Source organism: Aplidium turbinatum, chromosome 17, assembly GCF_918807975.1.
Source record: "Aplidium turbinatum chromosome 17, kaAplTurb1.1, whole genome shotgun sequence".
Lineage (NCBI taxonomy): Eukaryota > Metazoa > Chordata > Ascidiacea > Aplousobranchia > Polyclinidae > Aplidium > Aplidium turbinatum.
Genome location: NC_137488.1, coordinates 269,392 through 287,769, shown reverse-complemented (window position 1 = coordinate 287,769; position 18,378 = coordinate 269,392). Strand labels below are relative to the sequence as shown.

Sequence of the window (18,378 nt, the reverse complement as noted above, 5' to 3'; positions counted from 1 at the left end):
CCACTGTAAGGCTGAGCACAGCTATGGATGGACCATGCTATTTTAGGATCAACGCCCCTGTCCTCAAGGTCCCAAACCGCCTTAGATAGTTCGTGCTGTTTAGTTTAGACCTATCCGAGAAGGAACATTTGTAGTTGGAGAAACGTTTTTTAAAAGTCGTTTCACAACAGCCAAGGGAATTTAGAACCTTTGGACTGTTATCAATGGTGGCTTTGTAAATAACGGCCTTCTGCATGCATTGCCCATTCAAAGGACAACCTGGTTTCACCCTGCAATTGCAACCAGGCTGAGATAATTCATTATTATCTGCCTGCAATATATGATCCTTATTGTAGGTGGATATGATGCTTGCAACATTCAGAGTACAACTATAGCTTAGCTTAATAGTATCACGGTTGAATATTTTATGTAATCTATGATGGGGCGAAAAGTGGGTGGAAATGAGTCTGAAAAATTCCTTACCAATGTTGCTATCAACTTGTAACGTAAGCTGAAAGGAGGATTAAACCATAAAATTTTATGACTCCTTTTCTTAGATGTGCGCAAGTTGTTAGCAGGGTTGGAGGTTGTTAGCAGGATGGAGTTTGATTCATCTTCTTTCATAACGTGACATAATTGTTCAATTTCAGGACAGAGATGGCGCTATCACATTGTGAAATTGATAACTTGTTAATCTTATACCTTATAACAATGAACTCAGTAATTACCCGTGTTTATCCAAAGAGTTTCGTCGTTCCTAAAGTTAAACTTAAAGTTGTTAAATTGAATAATACATGACTGATCTACATACAATGAATTGAAAAAATAAATTCACAGAGACACATCACACGACGGTTTATTACGCATAAAAAACATATCACATGACGCACAATTAAGTGAAGACGTATAGCAGACGAGGCGTCTGCTGAAAATAACTTTGAGGCGATAGGCTTCTTGAAGCATATTGAGGCGAGGATTGCAGGATTTTATGAGCAAAGTCTCGTACATTTTAGTGTCAAATTTGGTTAAGTATCTACGACTACGTACAATTGTAAAAGTCTCCGGGGATAGTTTATTGTTAAAACAAGTTTGGCAATTGAATATATGATCCTTAATGGCACTTTTTCAGTTGAACGCAGTTAACGACAATAAACTATCGGTGGATGCTATTGTTGGTGCAATTTTTATTGACAATGCCCTCATCGCCAGAAAGAATTCTTGATGCCACTTTCACTTTTAAATGACCAATGTAAAAGCTTTCTGTCAGTTCATGTGTTTATTATATCGCAGCTGGTATGCAAACAGAAGACCTCAGATTGATTTCTGTGGCAAACATGCCGCTGCTTAGCCTTGGTGCCATCCAGCTTGTGGATCCTCTCAGATTTAAAGTAAGAAGCATAACAAACATAAAACCGGTTTATTTCTGAGACAATTGTTTTCATTTTTAGAACACAATCACTCAATAAACTCTCAAAATTGTACTTTCGTATTCAGGCCTATGCCCGAGTTAATATTTTTAGTCCACCTTTGAGGATGCAATTTAATGCCTGCGAAAGAGAATACCGTGAGATCATGAGATATTTCAAACCGCTATTTTTTGGAATCTCTGACCAGCCTGACGGCCAACATTCCACCTTATGCTAAATGTACTTGAAAATGTTAGGGTATAATGGTATCAACGCAAGATGTTATTTTATAATTTTACGGTATTATTACACAACAACAGCTGGTTGCTGAAGGCCATCACAATGTGATGCCCACAAAACCAAACTTGGTTTTCAGACGTGGTCTATCGTGAGGTTGTGGCCAACACATCACCCCATTGGAAACCTGTAGGCGGTATCTAGTTCGATGAAATGACACTTTAGACCGCACTGCGTTGGTTATATCCAATGGGTGTGGTGGTTATAGTAGCTCGTAGGACGTAGCCACTTCTCGTGTTTATTGGTAGACTTTTTCCGCAGAACGCCATGTCGGAGGCGCAGTTAGGAGCTGCTGGTGTTACCAATGTGGCTGCGATCATCGCCAGAAAGAATCTCTACAATGCCCTCACCGTGAAGCAGCGAAACAGGTTACAGATCACCGCTTATGGTGACGATGCGGGTAGGTATCTAAGTTGTTTATAACAATCTAATATCTTAAACGTTTCTATTTGGTTAAGAATTGATTTTGTTTGAAAATAATATGTTTCACTAGCATATGGGTTGGGAAACATTTTAGACTGCAAAAAATACGTGTAGCTCGGGCGGTAAGCTACATTTTTGTTCTGGAATGGGTGAACTATTCTATTGCGTAATTCTGTTGTGGTGTTTCGTCGATTACTGACCGATAGTAACCTTTAGTTACGCAATCTGTTATTATGAAATCTGCTTCTTGGAATTTCGTGTATGTAATTTTGTAACATTCTGAAAACTTCTTGTTGTTGACCAGAAGATTGAATTGTTATGTAATATTTACCTTAATCTCTGGAAGCTTCTGGTCCAGCAAACTTGTTATAAATAGCCGCTTGGTTTGTTTTGCAACTCTCAAACTTCTGTTGAAGCCTCCATAACAATTGCAAAGAGAAAGGGTTAGTACTGCACTTTGGGGCACCACCACTTTTGCTTGGAACCAACTTAACATTTCATTTTCGAGTTTTACTACTGTTTCACCTTTCTTATACATTTTCATTACTACTCTTACATACCACTCCAGGCCCGTAATTATACATTTTAGCTTGGGGGGGCTCAAAAGCTGTTGCGAAGTAAAAGGCTATGCACATAACAGTTGTAGTTGCAATGAGTCTAATTTGCGGTTTTTCTGGCAAAGGCACGGCATATGTTATAAAGTCACAAGGTGCTAGATAGCAGTAATTTCGAATGATTGGGATAATTCCAGCCAAAACATGGGTAATTCCAGCCAAAATGATTGCAGAATAGAATAGATGCAATATTTTTAACACACAACTTTGTCAGGAATGACCCTCGTGACTTTGTCTGGTACAGGTCTCCACCAAACCAATTTATCCCCTTTGGGGTGTAATATTCGGCAGTAAACGTCAAAAAACACTAACAGCTATCCTATAAAGGCTGATCTATGCCCACGTCAACCCAATCATCGACCCGCTCCTTCCAAAAGAGCAAGCTGGGTTTCGGCGCGGAAAATCCACCGTAGATCAGGTCACACTGCTGACCCAAGACATCGAGGACTGCTTTGAGGCAAAAAAGAAGGCCGGCGCTGTCTTTCTAGATCTCACAGCTGCCTACGTACTGTGTGGCATCGCGGCCTTACTTACAAACTGCTTCGCCTGCTTCCTGACCGACATATGGTCCATATGATTATGGAACTTGTCAGGAATCGAAGCTTCACCCTCACCACCGGCAATCCACGGCGAAGCAGACTGAGACGCCTGAAAAACGGCGTCCCATAGGGGTCGGTCCTGGCTCCACTTCTTTTCAACATCTACACCCACGACCTGCCAACCACGGTCTCCACAAAATACGCTTATGCGGACGATCTGGCAATTCTCCACTCCACAAAGTCGTGGGAAAATCTATTGAGCCAGGACATGCAAACCATCTCAGCTTATCTCCAGAACTGGCGACTGAAACTCAGCGAAACTAAAAGTGTAGCAGCAGCTTTCCACCTACACAATCGGGAAGCTGATCGTGAGATACATGTCCACAACAACGGAAAACCTCTGTCCTTCTGCCCCGAGCCAAGGTATCTTGGGGTGACACTAGACAGATCGCTCACATACCGCCACCATTTGGTGTCACTGCGCAAGAAAATGACATCCCGCGCTGCACTACTGAAGCGCCTGGCAGGCTCTAGCTGGGGGCGAGGGCTGACACTTTGCGAATAGCAGTCTTAGCCCTTGTCTACTCTTCTGCAGAGTACTGTGCACCTGTCTGGTGCCGCAGTGCTCACTGCCACAACATCGACACTGCCATAAACAGCGCTCTGCGCACAGTGACCGGATGCCTGCGTCCCACACCATTGGACAATCTCCCCATTCTCGCTGGCATCCAACCTGCTGAGCTTCGTCGCGAAGAAGCCACTCTGTCCCTCGGTCGACGGTCACTGGAGCCTAACTATCTTCTCCACCACAAGATCTTTGCCTTCCCAAACGGGCACCCCCGCCGACTGAAATCAAGACACCCATTCGTGCCAGCCGCTCGGCTTCTGATCAACGAAGCTGATGAACAAGACATCTCTGCGGCTACTTGGGCGGACCATAAATGGAATTTTGAATAGAGGTCAAGCACTACCAGACTCCATTCATTCATCCCCGACGCCGACACACGCCCCATCGGCCTGACCAACGAGCCTGACACTACAGAGACAGGCATGGGTGCGCCTCAACCGTCTCCGTACGGGCGTCGGGCTTTTCCGCTCAACAATGCACCAATGGGGAATGGCTTCTTCCTCCTCCTGTGAATGTGGTGCCCAGGAACAGACCGCAGACCACATCATCAATGACTGTACCATCTTCAAGCCACCTAACGGAGTGGAAGGTCTGCGCGTCATGGATGATGAAACTAAAGACTGGCTGCTCTCTAGCAGCCTTCCAGTGTAGTCCGGGAACATCGTGAATCTGGGGTGGTAAAAGGATAGACCCTCGGCCCCAGAAGCTCAGACGACGACGACGAACAGCTATCCAAGCTGATACCAATACCAATGTTGATGGATTTGTTTTTAAGAGATATTCATGAACAATATTTCCAAAACCAGCATCTTACTCCATTGTAATTGCTTTTACCTTGAGATGCCTTGCCAAAAAAACTCATCCAAATTTAAAAATCATTATCGTGCAATCTGTCTGGAATAACCCTATAACTATTACCCTACCAGTACATAACAGCTACAAAATTACAAGCAATATAATTGTACAAAGTGACATATGAGAATCAAAACAAATTAAATATAGAAAGTCTTGGGTCTGGGATAACTCATTTGGAAAACCAAATGTAGCTTGCCTGGCAGAGTTTGCATTGATGAAGTCCCTTGATATATCGTTTACTCTTAGCTACTCATCCTAATGTGTAGTCACTAAGCATACTCGTCATGACAACCTACTCCTAGGGACAAGGGAAGAATTGAAGTAAACGTTTTAGCTCAGTCTACAATATGTATCTCTTACTTTGAGCTTGGGGGGGCATTGCCCCCCCAAGCCCCCCCGGCAATTACGGGCCTGTACCACTCCATTATTCTTGTCTTCCTGAAGGCTCACCCGATGACATTTTTTGCATTCTCTGGGAACGGTTGAAAGCTTTCTCCAAAATTCAGCAAAAACAAAATACAAAGTTTTCACGCTTTTCTACACTTTTCATCCATTGCCTCACTACAAATATCATCTCGTTACAATCAATAGGTATATCCCAGGCGGCAGGCTACATTATATGTTTTTGAACAAAGTGTGCTATTTTAATTGTGTCGTTATCACGAGATGTTATTATCAATCACTGTCCGAAGGTAATCCTTAATTACGAAATCCTTATTGCGCAATTTGCTTCTACTGTAGAAGATTTGATTTTGTGTAGGTGTGATTAGAGATACTTCACTAACTTGAAGGAATAGTGTCCAGTGTTTCTCAAAGTGGGTGCCAGGCTAGCGAATTTATCAAACCACCAATAACAGTCCAACCCGCTAATCAGTTCTATGCACTATGACTATGGTATTATTATTGTAACTGTCTCCGCCGCCAGTGTAGCCAAATCGTTTGGCATCCGCTGGCTTCGATCAGTCTTTCAACAAGGTTGATAGGATCTCCATTCTGTTTTGTCTTTTGCGATGTTTTGCAATCGATGGAGATGTGGTATGCTGAGCAGGGATCCCAGGCCAGCTTTTCTGATGTCAGATCTCAGCAGTTGTAATAAGTTGGTACGGTGACGTCCGGTTCGGCCTTGATACTTTTTGCTGCCAATTATCGCAAATTCAAGGGCTTTCTTGGGAGGTGAGTCCTGGTGAAGTATCAGAATGTGTCCAAACATGTTCCATCTCATGGTAGGCTCCTATAAACTTTTATAAACCACCAATTCAATTATATAGAGGAACAACATCTCACAATCTTGCAAAAGTTTACTTTATCACTTGAAGCTATTGAAATCTAATCAATTCATTGCAAAATTATCTCTTATTGTAACGTCACAGTGCTCTTTCATATTCCCTAATATTGCCATTGTTTTGGCGTGCATTACACAATTTGCAAGAGACAGACATGCAAAATCAGCGGTAATTTTCAGTAGTTTAGGATCAATGTATATCGTTCAACTACTGCAACGCCAACACCTGAGCTAGGTTATCCACCAGTTTATTCATCAGTCCGAGGCCAGGGAAAAGCCTCGAAGCCAAGGCTTGACCAGCCGAGGCCAGCCAAGCTCGTGGCTAAGGCCAGAGACCTCCGAATTTTGTCTCTGGTTTTCACACTCGTAAGTTACGATTAAGTCTCGGGTCAGTGTTAAGCGAAGCAGTCTTAAACAGCATGTACGGTAGTTAGTAGTTGATCACAGTGAATGTAGTAGGTTGCTTGTCAGTAAGTGATGGTTTCAATTCAACAAGTTTCGATTATAACAGAATTAACAGGCTTCTTAAATAATAACCCAACATTCTCTGCTGAGAGTTAGAAACGTTCAACAGAAAAAATCTGGGCTAGACTTGTCAATGGGTTATAGTGGCAGACAAAGGGAAGTAATAAAGTGGCTTCATAATTTTGATTTGATAGAATTCTGAATTTTATCTCCAATTTTATAGTAGGCAAAAGCTATGACAGAAGTTTTTAGATTTTAGATATACAGTAGATATTACATTTTAGACATAGACGTAGATTTTAGATAAAAAGTTTCAAGTGATATATTTTTGATCAAGTCTCCAGATACCAATACTCTGCAAACCATTATGTCTTCAACATCATCAGATAAGGATAACTCATCTCAGCCTCCTGCTAAATTGCAAAAGATTAGGAAAGTAAAAGTGCGGCAATATGACACAAATCATTTGAAATATGGCTTCACTACTGCCCCGCATGATTCTAGTCGACCAATGTGTCTGGTGTGCGATGCCGTCTTTTCTAATGAAGCCAAGTAGATTCGATGACCACCTCAAAAGAAAGCATCTAAACAAAATTGGCTGCGACTTTAGGAAGCTTAAAGATAAAAAAGCAAAGCAGCCTACTATCCAAAATCTCTTTAACAGGACTGACACGAAAATGGAAAATGGTCTTATCGCCTCTTATAACGTTTTTTGCTCATTGCAAAAACGGCGAAACCTCATACTATTGGCAGAGATCTTATTCTGCCAGCTGCAAAAGAAACCATCGAAACAGTTATGCAACAAAATGCTTCATCAATTTTGAGGGCTGTACCTGCAACGACACAGTTCAGCGTCGTATTGACAAAATAAGTTCTGACGTGTTGGAACAACTTCAGGGAGAAATGATAACTCTCAAGTGCAAAAGTGTGATTACCTCATTCATTGCAAAGCTATCTTTTTGCAAACAAAATTTGGGTCGAAATGTCTTAACTCAGTTTCCCAATTTGAGCGAGAACGTTATTACAGAAGAATAACGGCAAAAATACTGCTCACATTTAGACATGCTTCATAAAGACATGAAACTTCGCTTTGCAGATCTCGTGGACCTCCATGTTCCAAACGAGGTGGTACAACAATTTTCTACCGAACCCACAGACGGAGAAGTGGAACTTCAAGAGCAGTTCATTGATATGCAAACAGATGATAAGTCAAGAGTGAAATTCAGAAATGATCGATACGATTTGTTTTGGTGCTAGGTTGCTGGCAAATATGATCTTTTCTGGAAAGAAGCTAGAATGTGGACTTTATCGTTTCCTACTTCGTGTATGGTTGAAAAGGGTTTTTCGGCTGTGACATCGATGCTTTCAAAGCAAAGAAATCGCTTGCTAGTTCAAAAATGGGTTGATCTTCGACTCTATCTTACGAAGATGTCGCCAAACATTTCAAAACTTTGTAAAAGTCGCCAAGCTCATCCATCCCATTGAACATTATCATGTTACTGTCGATTTCGTTAATTAAATTCCCAAAACTAAATTTGTCTATCGCTCTATTATCAATGTTTATTTTGCTTGACAGAATTAGAGGGGCGAAATTTTATTTTAATAACGAAAAGGGGACGATGGATTAAAAAAGTTTGAGAAACACTGGTGTAGTCCGACGTAATGTATGCTGTTATGACGTCACAAACATATTTACGTCTGGCAAAATCTGACCAGAATAATGAGTTCTTGTGACGTAACATTACCATAATTTACGGAAGCTACTAGTCAAAACAAACCGGCTATACTGAGTACCGCAATGGCGCAATTGGCTTAGCATTAGAGTGAAGTTGAAATTATTGAATATCAGTAAATGAGAGTTGATGTTATTAGAAGTTGTGACCGAGAAGAGATTTGAATGAGAATTGATATTATTAGAGCAGCTCTAATAATATCAATTTTTGTCCGAACTTATTTACGCAGTAAGAAAGTTGATGTAGCCCAGACGATGTAAGAAAGAGATACGAAGAAGAATAGGCCTAGGTAAAGACGCTTTTAATAGACTACGACCTATTCTATTGGATCGCAAGCTTTCTATTCTTCTGAAGGTGCGACTTCTCAAAGTGTTAGTGTGGTCTGTTCTCCAGTATGGTTGTGAAACATGGACCTTCAACACAGAAACTAGGCGTAACATTGAAGCAGCTGAAATGTGGTTTTACAGAAGAATGCTCAGGATTTCATATGATTGATGGCTATCCCTCGTCTTCGAGGATGATGTAATGACGAGGATTTCATATACTGATCACATCACAAATGCAGAAGTTTTAAACCAGGTACATCAAGATAAGGAACTATTGAACAACATAACTCAAAGGCAACTCAAATTTTTTGGTCTCATTATCAGAAAAGAAAATTTCGAAAATCTCTGTCTAAGCGGCCGCCTTCTCGGGAAACGTGCTTGTGGCAGATAACGAACGACATTTATATCCAATTTCAATACATTAATCAGGCAACCAAGAACACTTTGGGACACTGCGCGACAAAGGCAACACTGGAAAAATTTACGAACTGAGCGTCTAGTTCATCAAAGGCTGCATCGGCTATGATACTGTTGATGATGATTTATGCAGTATTTTACCAGTTAGTCTTGGCAGTTAGTCTTGGCCAGTATCTTGGGCTACTGCAGATTCATTTATTTAGTGATAGTTTCTAGGTAATGCTTTCTCATGTTTGCTTTTTAGGCACTAATGATGCTCTACAGTTAGAGCGAAATGCATATGTCAATAGGGCTCTGCTGATTTTCCATGTATTTCTGTAATAAAGAATGATTAAATATCAATTCTCATTCAAATCTCTTCTCGGTCACGACTTGTGACTGTATTGTAGAATTGTAGCTGATATTATTGTAATCAAAGCTGATTGAATAACTGGAGAAGTTATTGCTGTTCGCAGTTATTTTGATTATCTGTTGGAAGTGCTGAACCATTAGTTAAAGTTCTGGCTTTCATTTAACATCTCACCAGTAGGCTACAACTATTCGACGACGTTTGATATTCCAAAAAACTACGTCATCAATCTTTCCAAAGTCTCCGATTAAGAAATAGAAGGAACCGTGATACATCCGTTTTTCAATTTCCTCGCATAAAACCTAACTGTATATCGTATACTCTTCCAGGCCCGTTCTTTATATACTCTTTCGATAACTTCGTATATATTATTTCTTCCTCGTTGCACATTATTTTTGTATTTTTTTATTCTCATTTTATCTCGTTTACCTTCTTGACAGAGGTGTACGGATTTTAGAAATTAAAATCCAAATCCACTTCTAGAAGTCAACTTGTGAGTTTTACAACTTGATCAACAGTAGATAGTCCATGACGGAAACCAACTTGTTCCTTCGGTAGTTGAGGTTCAATGATAGGTTCAAGACATAAGAAAAGCAGTCGTTCTAGGAGTTTAAATGGAACACAAATGAGAGATATTGGTCTAGACCAGTGGTTCCAAACATTTTTTTGGCTGTTACCCTAATCTCCACCCTGAAGCGAGCCAATTACCCCCACGATCAATTTTCAAAAACAAAAGTGTTTATTGCTATGTATTTCAAAGGGCTAACTATGACAATCAAAATGCAATACAATACTGAACACAAGATAAAAATGCGTGGTAAACATTCAATGCAAACGTTGGGCCTGGACTTCAGCCGCCAGCTTTGTGATTCTGGGCTTTGTGGTACGCCTACTTAGGGCAATTCTTGCGTCGCTTTCGACATCCAAGCGAACGAACTTCTGTGTCTTCATTCCTAAGACAGTTGAAAATCCTTGTTCATACCGATGCGTTGTTTAAAAAGATGTCAGGATATTTAATGCCTGTGTCGCTAATGTTGGTGTGTCCTGGAGTCTGTTAAACCAGAAGGGTTCCAACCTTTCCCCTTGAAATCAAGTTTCAACGCTTCATTCAATCGGAGAGTGATAAATTCTTCTTTGGTCAGAAAGTCGTCATCATCCACCTGGCTGTCATCACATGTGAAGGGCTCAGTGGACCATTGGAGACTAGCCGTGTCCAATTTCGGAAAGTAGTTGTCCAATGTCCATGTCCATCTTCTCGGCTAGCTGGCTTAAGTGGTCAGCTATGTCCTCCTTCACCGCCACTGTCAACTCAAGTCCATTGCCTTTGAAGTAGGCTACATGTCAAGCGTCTGAAACTGCGCCACTGTGCCTCTTCCAACTCGCTTGTTCTACAATTTAACCTTCGCGATAAATGATGCTACGGCTACTTTGGTGTCGATCACAATTACATTCTTGCCTTGAATTAAAAGATTAACTTTTTTCAATTTACCAAAGATATCAGCCAGATAGCACAGTTGGGAAATCCACTCTTGGTAAGAGAAGTATTCAGCCAAGTCACACTTCTTTTCTATCAGAAAAACATGGACAGCTTCACGAAGTTCGACCAGGCGGGTTATCACTTTGCCACGAGACAGCCATCGTACTTCTGTGTGGTAGGCTACAGTAATGTTTCGTATCTTTCTCCCTTCTTCTTGCACAGTTCCTTGAAAAGACGGCTGTTCAATTCCTTATCTTTTATAAAGTTCACAACCTTCACTGTTTCTAAATCGGGTCTCGTTACCCCCCAAAAACAGGCAAATTACCCCCCGGGGGTAATTTACCCCCAGGTTGGGAAACACTGGTCTAGACTCTATAGCTCTTGCTGCCATCGCCAGGCTTTTTTGGTTTGAGAATAGCCATTACTGAAGCTGAAAGTTTGAAGTAGTTCCCCATCTATTGAAATAAAAACTGTCGGGTTGTTTTGGGTCGTGAAGCACTTTTGCATTAATTACACTGGGGAACAATTTTGAAATTTTTTTTTGTTGACTTTGATTTTGCACTTGATTTAGGCTAATTCCGGCGTGCTGATTTCAAAAATGCCACCAGTTTTCTTCTATCACGTCAAGTTTTTGCTCTACAGCATACATCCAAAATATGCAACTTTTCACGAGTTTAGCCGTGTTGCTTTTCCATACGTAAAAGGAATGCACAAGCTAATCATATAGTAAGTTATATACAAGGAGGTTCAACTGAATTATTAAGTAAAAAAGGCACATGCATCGATTTAGGTGGATGCTAGGCTATTTCCCCATTTTTGGTAGGAGGATGTAATCATCCAACGAAACTAGATTACCGTGATGAAATTGAAGTTAGTTGCTTTCCGCTTTCAACCATGTAGGCTATGTACTACAATCTACATGTTTGTTTGTTAGAATACTATCTTGTCTGCGTCTGCTGTTTCTCGTCGTCAGTGTCTAAATAATCCGGATTCCTTTTGCTATATTTGCAGCAGTTTTACTATTTTTAGCCAAAGAAAAGACGTCATTTGTTAAACAAGCCTACTTCACATATTTTAAAAATAAAACTTGGTGATCAAAATAAGTCTTGGGCACCCCACAAGGTATGCAAGCAGTGTATCGAGAGTTTGCGGATGTAGACCAAGAGAACACGTGACAAATTGGCATTCGGTAGACCCATGGTTTGTGGCGAGAGCCCAAAGATCATTAGTCTACACAATTACTTTTGCTTGGTGCAAACTTCAGGGTATAAAAAGAAAAACAAACGTAAAATTGAGTATTCAAGTCTTCCATCAGCTATATGTCCAGTGCCTCATTCAGTTGAAATCCTAGTTCCAGTTTTCGTTCAAACACCTACGCTCGAAGATTTGGATCATGATGAATGTTTTAGTGATGGCAGGCCTAGTGATGAAGATTTTGAAATTGAAGACGATTCAGAACGTGGTGTATTACATCAACATGAGTTGAATGATTTGGCACGAGATTTAGAACTAGGAAAAAAAGCTTTGGAACTCTTAGCATCCAGATTAAGTTAAATGAGAAAAATTTACTTTGAAAAAGAGCGAAGGTATCATACTTGCGATCGAAAGAAAGTGCGTTTTTACCGTACTTTCGAAGTGACAGCAGCTTTGTTACCGAGATCTGACCTTAAACCTGGTGATCTCAATATTCTACATGAGCCACTTGTTGACAGAGAGAAAATTATTTTCCCACCTCTCCATGTAAAGCTCGGCCTAATGAAGCGATTCGTTAAAGCATTGCCAACTGAAAGTGAAAGCAACTGTTTCAATTACCTCGTTTTGGCTTTTCCTGGCCGGTCAACACAAAAAATTAAGACTGGTGTAATTGATGGTCCACAAATTCGGCAACTGATCAAAGATGAACGTTTCAGTGGTTCAATGTCAGAATTGGAAGAAAATGCGTGGTTATCATTTAAAAACTTTGCCAAGGGGTTTCTTGGGAATACACGGGCAGAGAATTATATCGAAATTATTCAGAAGCTATTGGAAAGCTACAAAGAACTCGGCTACAACATGAGCATCAAGATGCATTTTTTGCATAGCCATCTTGCTAATTTCCCGGAAAACCTTGGTGCGATCAGCGATGGGCAAGGAGAAAGATTCCACCAAGATCTGAAGGTGATGGAGGAAAGATATCAGGGAAGATGAAACTTGCATATGCTGGCTGACTATTGCTGGAGTATTAAGCGAGACTGCCCATAGCTTGAACATGCCAGGAAAAGCTACAAGCGTAAATTTTGCCCTAAAAGTCGCTCTTTATTTGTCCTGCAGAAGCAATATCCGTTTTAAAAAATAGAATATAGCTGTACAAATGTTTATTTGAAAACCATGGAGTTACTTTCGGTTGCTTGTAGTTCTTAAAACGTTTTATACAATAAACGCAGATGTCTTAAATGTTGTACTTTTTGTGGGTTATGAGACAAAGTGGTGGGTGCCTAGCTCAAAAACGTGACGTGATAGAAAAAAACTGATGTCATTTTTGGATTCAGCGCCCAAAAGTTAGTCAAAAACAATTGTTAGATCGAAGTCAACAAAAATTGTGTTCCCTTGTGATTATGGAAGCCCAATTCTGTAGATCCGTCACTATTGGTGGTAGCATAACTCCATTCCGTGCTGTGCGAGTTAAAGTCACCAGCATATATACTTGGTGAGCCATAACAGAGAATAGAATCGGCCAATAGTCTGGTCGAGGGTGGTTTATAAACGTTAACCACTGTGATGTTGTCAACTTTTGTAGCAGCCCACTCTCTTTCATCAGATTCCTTGCTGGAGGCTAGGGGAAGCCATGTCGCAGAGCTATGCACAAAAGTAGCAATTCCGTGAATAGCGCTATGGGTATAGGCGGCCAATTCATAACCAGTGATTTTAAGTCTAGAAGAATCCACTGCGTGTGTTTCTTGTAGTAGGATGACAGTGGCGTTGGCAGTTGTGTTGATCAGATGTTCAATGACCGAAATTTTGCTGTTGTTAAGCCTTCTACATTTAGCTGTAGCAGCGTGATGCCTTTCCTTACGGTGTTAGAATATACCTGCACTAACAAGGGCACATGCTCAGGGGAGGTGTCACGCATATCAGACTTCTTTGTCTGTGACCTGCAGAACTGCAGTTTCTGGTTGTCGTCATTAGCCTGGAAAAGTTTCCAGTTACGTGGATAACGTGGATATAAACGACATGAATCCCAATATACCTGCTGAAGTATATATACTAGCCTACCTGCTGAAGTTTGATCATGCAGTGAGTGTCTTAAATCCATGTCCTGACAAGATCTTTTCTTTATGCTGGTCACGCTTCTTCTAGTGTTGGGAGGATAAATTCCAGACAGAGTGTGCTGCGACGTGACATTGGTTGGTTTAAGGCAAAGGAAAGTTTGGCTTTACATTGAGGTCAATTTTATGTCGTTTCCGACCGTTCTCGCCATGGGCAAGTATATTCGCAACCGAATAGCATAAGCAGTCAATCTTATTCCAGCTGGAAGGGCAACCCCAATCCGATTCTTAAGATATAATTTCCGGCAGCCACCTTAGCTCTTACTTTTTCGATATGAGATTTGTATGTGAGGGACTCATCTAGTTTGAGACCTAGAAATGTGGGAATGGTGCAGTGTGGTCCCATTCCAGGAGATGTTTAGTTGATTTATTGATCGAGTCTTTATCCTCGGACTAGGAAAGCTTCATGCAGAGCCTTAATCCTGGCAGTTTCGCATACTTGTAGAGGCTTTGAATCACTGACACAGGCCAGGTCGCGATTATTTTTCCACGAACTTTCTGTCTCCTTTGCATATTTCTGTAAGTGTAGCCATTACTGGTTACCTCGCGCGGCTGTTTTTACCGATTCATTTTTTTCGTGGTTTTCAAAGTCAGAAGCCAATTTTCGCCCTGCAGTTACAAATCTAAACATTAAACTTTCCATTAAACCATCCATTAAACCATCATCTAAACATGATGAAACCACTGAACTGAACAATGAAAAAATGTTTGCATTCACACGGTATTAATACAATACAAACTCTTACACTTACCGAAATATATAAATGAGACAGAAAGTTCTTAGGAAAAAATTCGCGGCCCGGTCACCGCGATTGACAGAGTGAAGTTTCCTATCGTTGAAGTCTTGTTGCTGGGGAATTGTTCCATCCATTAGATGCCGCTGAATGGAGAGCAGTCGTTAACGTGCGTTGCTGTAGCGCACACCCCGAGAGTCGAATCAGCGCCGCTTGATTTTAAAGCTTTTTCGTTCCAGAAGTCACACGCTAACCAGCTGATCTATCTGGACGGCTAGTTGGAGTAAGGCATCCTGGAATCTGAGCTTGAATGCGCAAACTTGAGTTTTTTTTAAAGTTTGCTCGAACCCTTAAACTTCGTGCAAACTAAGCTGACCTACCAAGCTCCTTTCTTACCTCTAATTATTGTAATTAAACTGACGCGTATTGTATTACAGAAGTGTTTTTTGTTTCAAAAATAAATTTAAAAATTACATGAAGCGACGCTACGAAAAACTTGGGTTATTCTTTGACCTAGGGCTCCAAAAGTACAACGTACAAGAACACCAAAGCATAATAAGAAAGACACAAATAAAACTTCTCCAAAAAAATAAAAATAAATTGTTGCCCAATGTAACAAGAGGCCAAGGACCGACCCTTGAAGAATAGTAGATTTGATAGTCAAGAAATTTGATATATTGGAGGTTGTTTGATGCGTTGTCTGTTTTAATCAAGAAAATGAAATATCTTCTGACAGGTGTCAAACCCACAACAATGCTTGATATGAACGACTCGGCTACATTTCTTGTAATACAAAGGATTTTATTTTCACACGAGTCAGTTCAGTCATAAACAGCTAAAAATCGATTTCTAGCAGCTAGACGATCTTCAAGGCTGAAAGCAAATGAAAAATGGCACGAAAGAGTATGGTAAAAATTGTACCATTAATTTCGTGCCATTTTTCTTTTTTTTTGCCTTTGGTTGTTAGTCTTTTCCATCAATTATTTAACATAACAAGAGTGAAACGTTTTTCATTCTTTCGTACCTTCTTTATTTGATTTTTTGTGATGTTTGCTTTCAGCTTAACTGAAGATCATCTAGCTGCTAGCTGATCGAAATCGATTTTTAGCTGTTTATGATTGAACTGACTCGTGTGAAAATAAATTCCTATGTATTGTCTATTTTAATTAACACTTTATTATTAAATCCGATATTTTCTTTTTTTTAAATCATGATAAATTGTGTTAAATGCCTTTGCTTAAGGATATGAGTGGGCTAAGATAAGAAAGTTAGTTCTCTTGATGAAGAAGTTCGTCGTGTGTACACTGTACAGTGTACCAGTAATGAAAATTTTAACTTTCGTAGCCTTTCACTGTTTCACCTGTTGTAGTGCTCGAATTCGAAGATGCTGATCCCAAAGAAGAAAGTGTCACTGTCGACGTCTTTGCAGGTGGGACTTTTTTTTGGTTTCTGTGTTTTTATAGTTTGTATGTCGTTGAGCAACGCCATAGTATTTTAATGCAGACAAAACATGCCAGAAGTTAGTGCAGCATGCTGACATTAAGTATAAACAAACGTAACTAAGCAACAACACACTATTTGCTCTTTTTTTGCATGTTAAGAAACAAAACATTTGCTAGTTTGTTTTTGTAATGTTAAATATTTTCGGCTATGTATGCAGCCCTTATCAAGCCTATAAAAGAAAACTAATTTTACATTGAATAAGAAATACTAGAAACATGCAGTATAACAACAAAATATGGTCTCATCTAAACATGTATGTTTAGATGTAAACTATATGTTTCTCTAGTATTCTTATTTTAAGCAAAACTAGGTTTCTTTTATATGCTTGATAAGGGCTAGATGCATAGACGAAAACGTTTGCTATTTTGTTTTTATGATAGACAAATATATCCTAGCAACCACACGGTATTTAACATAACATTCATTCTTGTGCATTTCTTTTTTTATTTCAGTATATGTAGATCAGTTATATATTTTCAATTTATGTATAGGATAAGTCATTTTGTTACTTGATAAGGGCTAAAATGTGTATGGTCGAAAACGTTCGTAATTTATAATTTATCTTCACTTTATTGCATTATATGTTAAATGCCGTTTGGTTGCTAGAATATATTTGTCTATGGTTCAAGAAAATTTATCTCTTTACCAAAATTACTTTATAATGTTAGATGTTGTGTTCTTACTCTGTTATGTTTGTTTATGGTTAAAAAAAAGTAACCTCTCTACCCAAATTGTAGCCTATTAGTATAAGTAGTATTAGGAACAACGCCACCTAAATGCAGCCATGCTTCATTAATTTTTTCAGATCCATGGTTACTATTAACTCAATCAAATCACGTCATGTTTCTGATTGTGTCCTTTTGGTTGTGTGATGGTTTCTTAATGTTTGGATTGTTAATTCCAGACTAGGGAGAGTAGAAAATCATTGTGAATTTAGAATACTTTATAAACCCTTGTAAACTTATTTCTGCTGCATCCTCCATTCCGCTTCAAATTTTTTTATTTTTTCCTTTGATGTCATCTTCCTTTTCCATGGTTACGAATCACATTGTTTTTCATCTTATGTCTTCATGTAAAAAATAAATTTCACGAGGATAGGATGTTTGAAACAAGATAACAATTAGATCATTAAGCATCCTTTATTGACACTGCGGATGTTGATACTTTTTCTGTGTGGCGTCCACTTACTCGGTGCCACCATTGGTGGTGCTGAAGTAAGGAAGCGGCATGGAGGGCAAATAATGAATTGGATAGGAGGGAAAAAAGTTGGAGGAGATTGGAATCAATTCTATCCAGGTGAAGAAGACAAAGTAAATGACGAGAACTACCCATGGCTGCATTCGAACAGAGAGGAAGCTCAACAGATTGCTCCCTATCCTACTTGTATGTTTGATGTTGAACAAAGAAAACAGGAATATGTTTTCATGGTTTCTTGTAGAGGACTCTGGTTCAAAAGGTTATCTGTTTATTTATGGTCGCTGTAAACATGCTTTTGTGTTTCAAGTAGCGTACCTAACCGTGTTTTTATTGTTTTAAGCTGGTGGCACGGATGACTTCAACCGCAATGGCGTGACGTTCGGACAATCGCAGGAGACGACCAGTAGCGCCGCGATTTTGTTTAAATCATCATCTTGTTATATCCTTGCTGTTCTGCTGTGGTCTCTTGATACTTTAATGTTGCTGCAAGCATGGTATTGGTAGCCCGACCTTATGCTTGTTCAAGTGTTTAGCAACTTTACTATTTGTTGTTAAGTTATGTTGCCAGTCTAATAAAAGAAGTATGTTGCCAGTCTAGACTCATTGCACTTGTGAATCTACAAATGCGGGATGTCCAATCCACTAGTTTCCTAGAGAAAACAAATTAATAAGCTTGCCATAGGTTGTTTAAATTTCTAGTACGAATAGGCTACCGTTTAGAGTTAAGAATATTGGATAGCCCAAAGCTTGCCCGTTTAAAATATAAATGAAGAAAACTCATCAAGGCCCCGCTTAAAAATAGAAGACGCGATCCTCGAGCACTCTTGTTTGGGATCATCAGTGGTGAAT

At 39.8% G+C, this 18,378-nt stretch overlaps 1 protein-coding gene across 1 annotated transcript in view; it reads left to right on the top strand.

Moving 5' to 3' along the window:
* Positions 1–18,115, top strand: part of LOC145786816 (uncharacterized) — a 296,407-nt gene extending 278,292 nt beyond the window's left edge. The window contains exons 67-70 of the mRNA XM_082598556.1: positions 1,270–1,367; positions 1,944–2,082; positions 16,199–16,258; positions 17,870–18,115. Of these exons, the coding sequence (XP_082454682.1) occupies positions 1,270–1,367; positions 1,944–2,082; positions 16,199–16,258; positions 17,870–18,033 (461 nt within the window). The 3' untranslated portion in view covers positions 18,034–18,115. The remainder of the gene's footprint in view (positions 1–1,269; positions 1,368–1,943; positions 2,083–16,198; positions 16,259–17,869) is intronic.
* Positions 18,116–18,378: the final 263 nt, after the last annotated feature.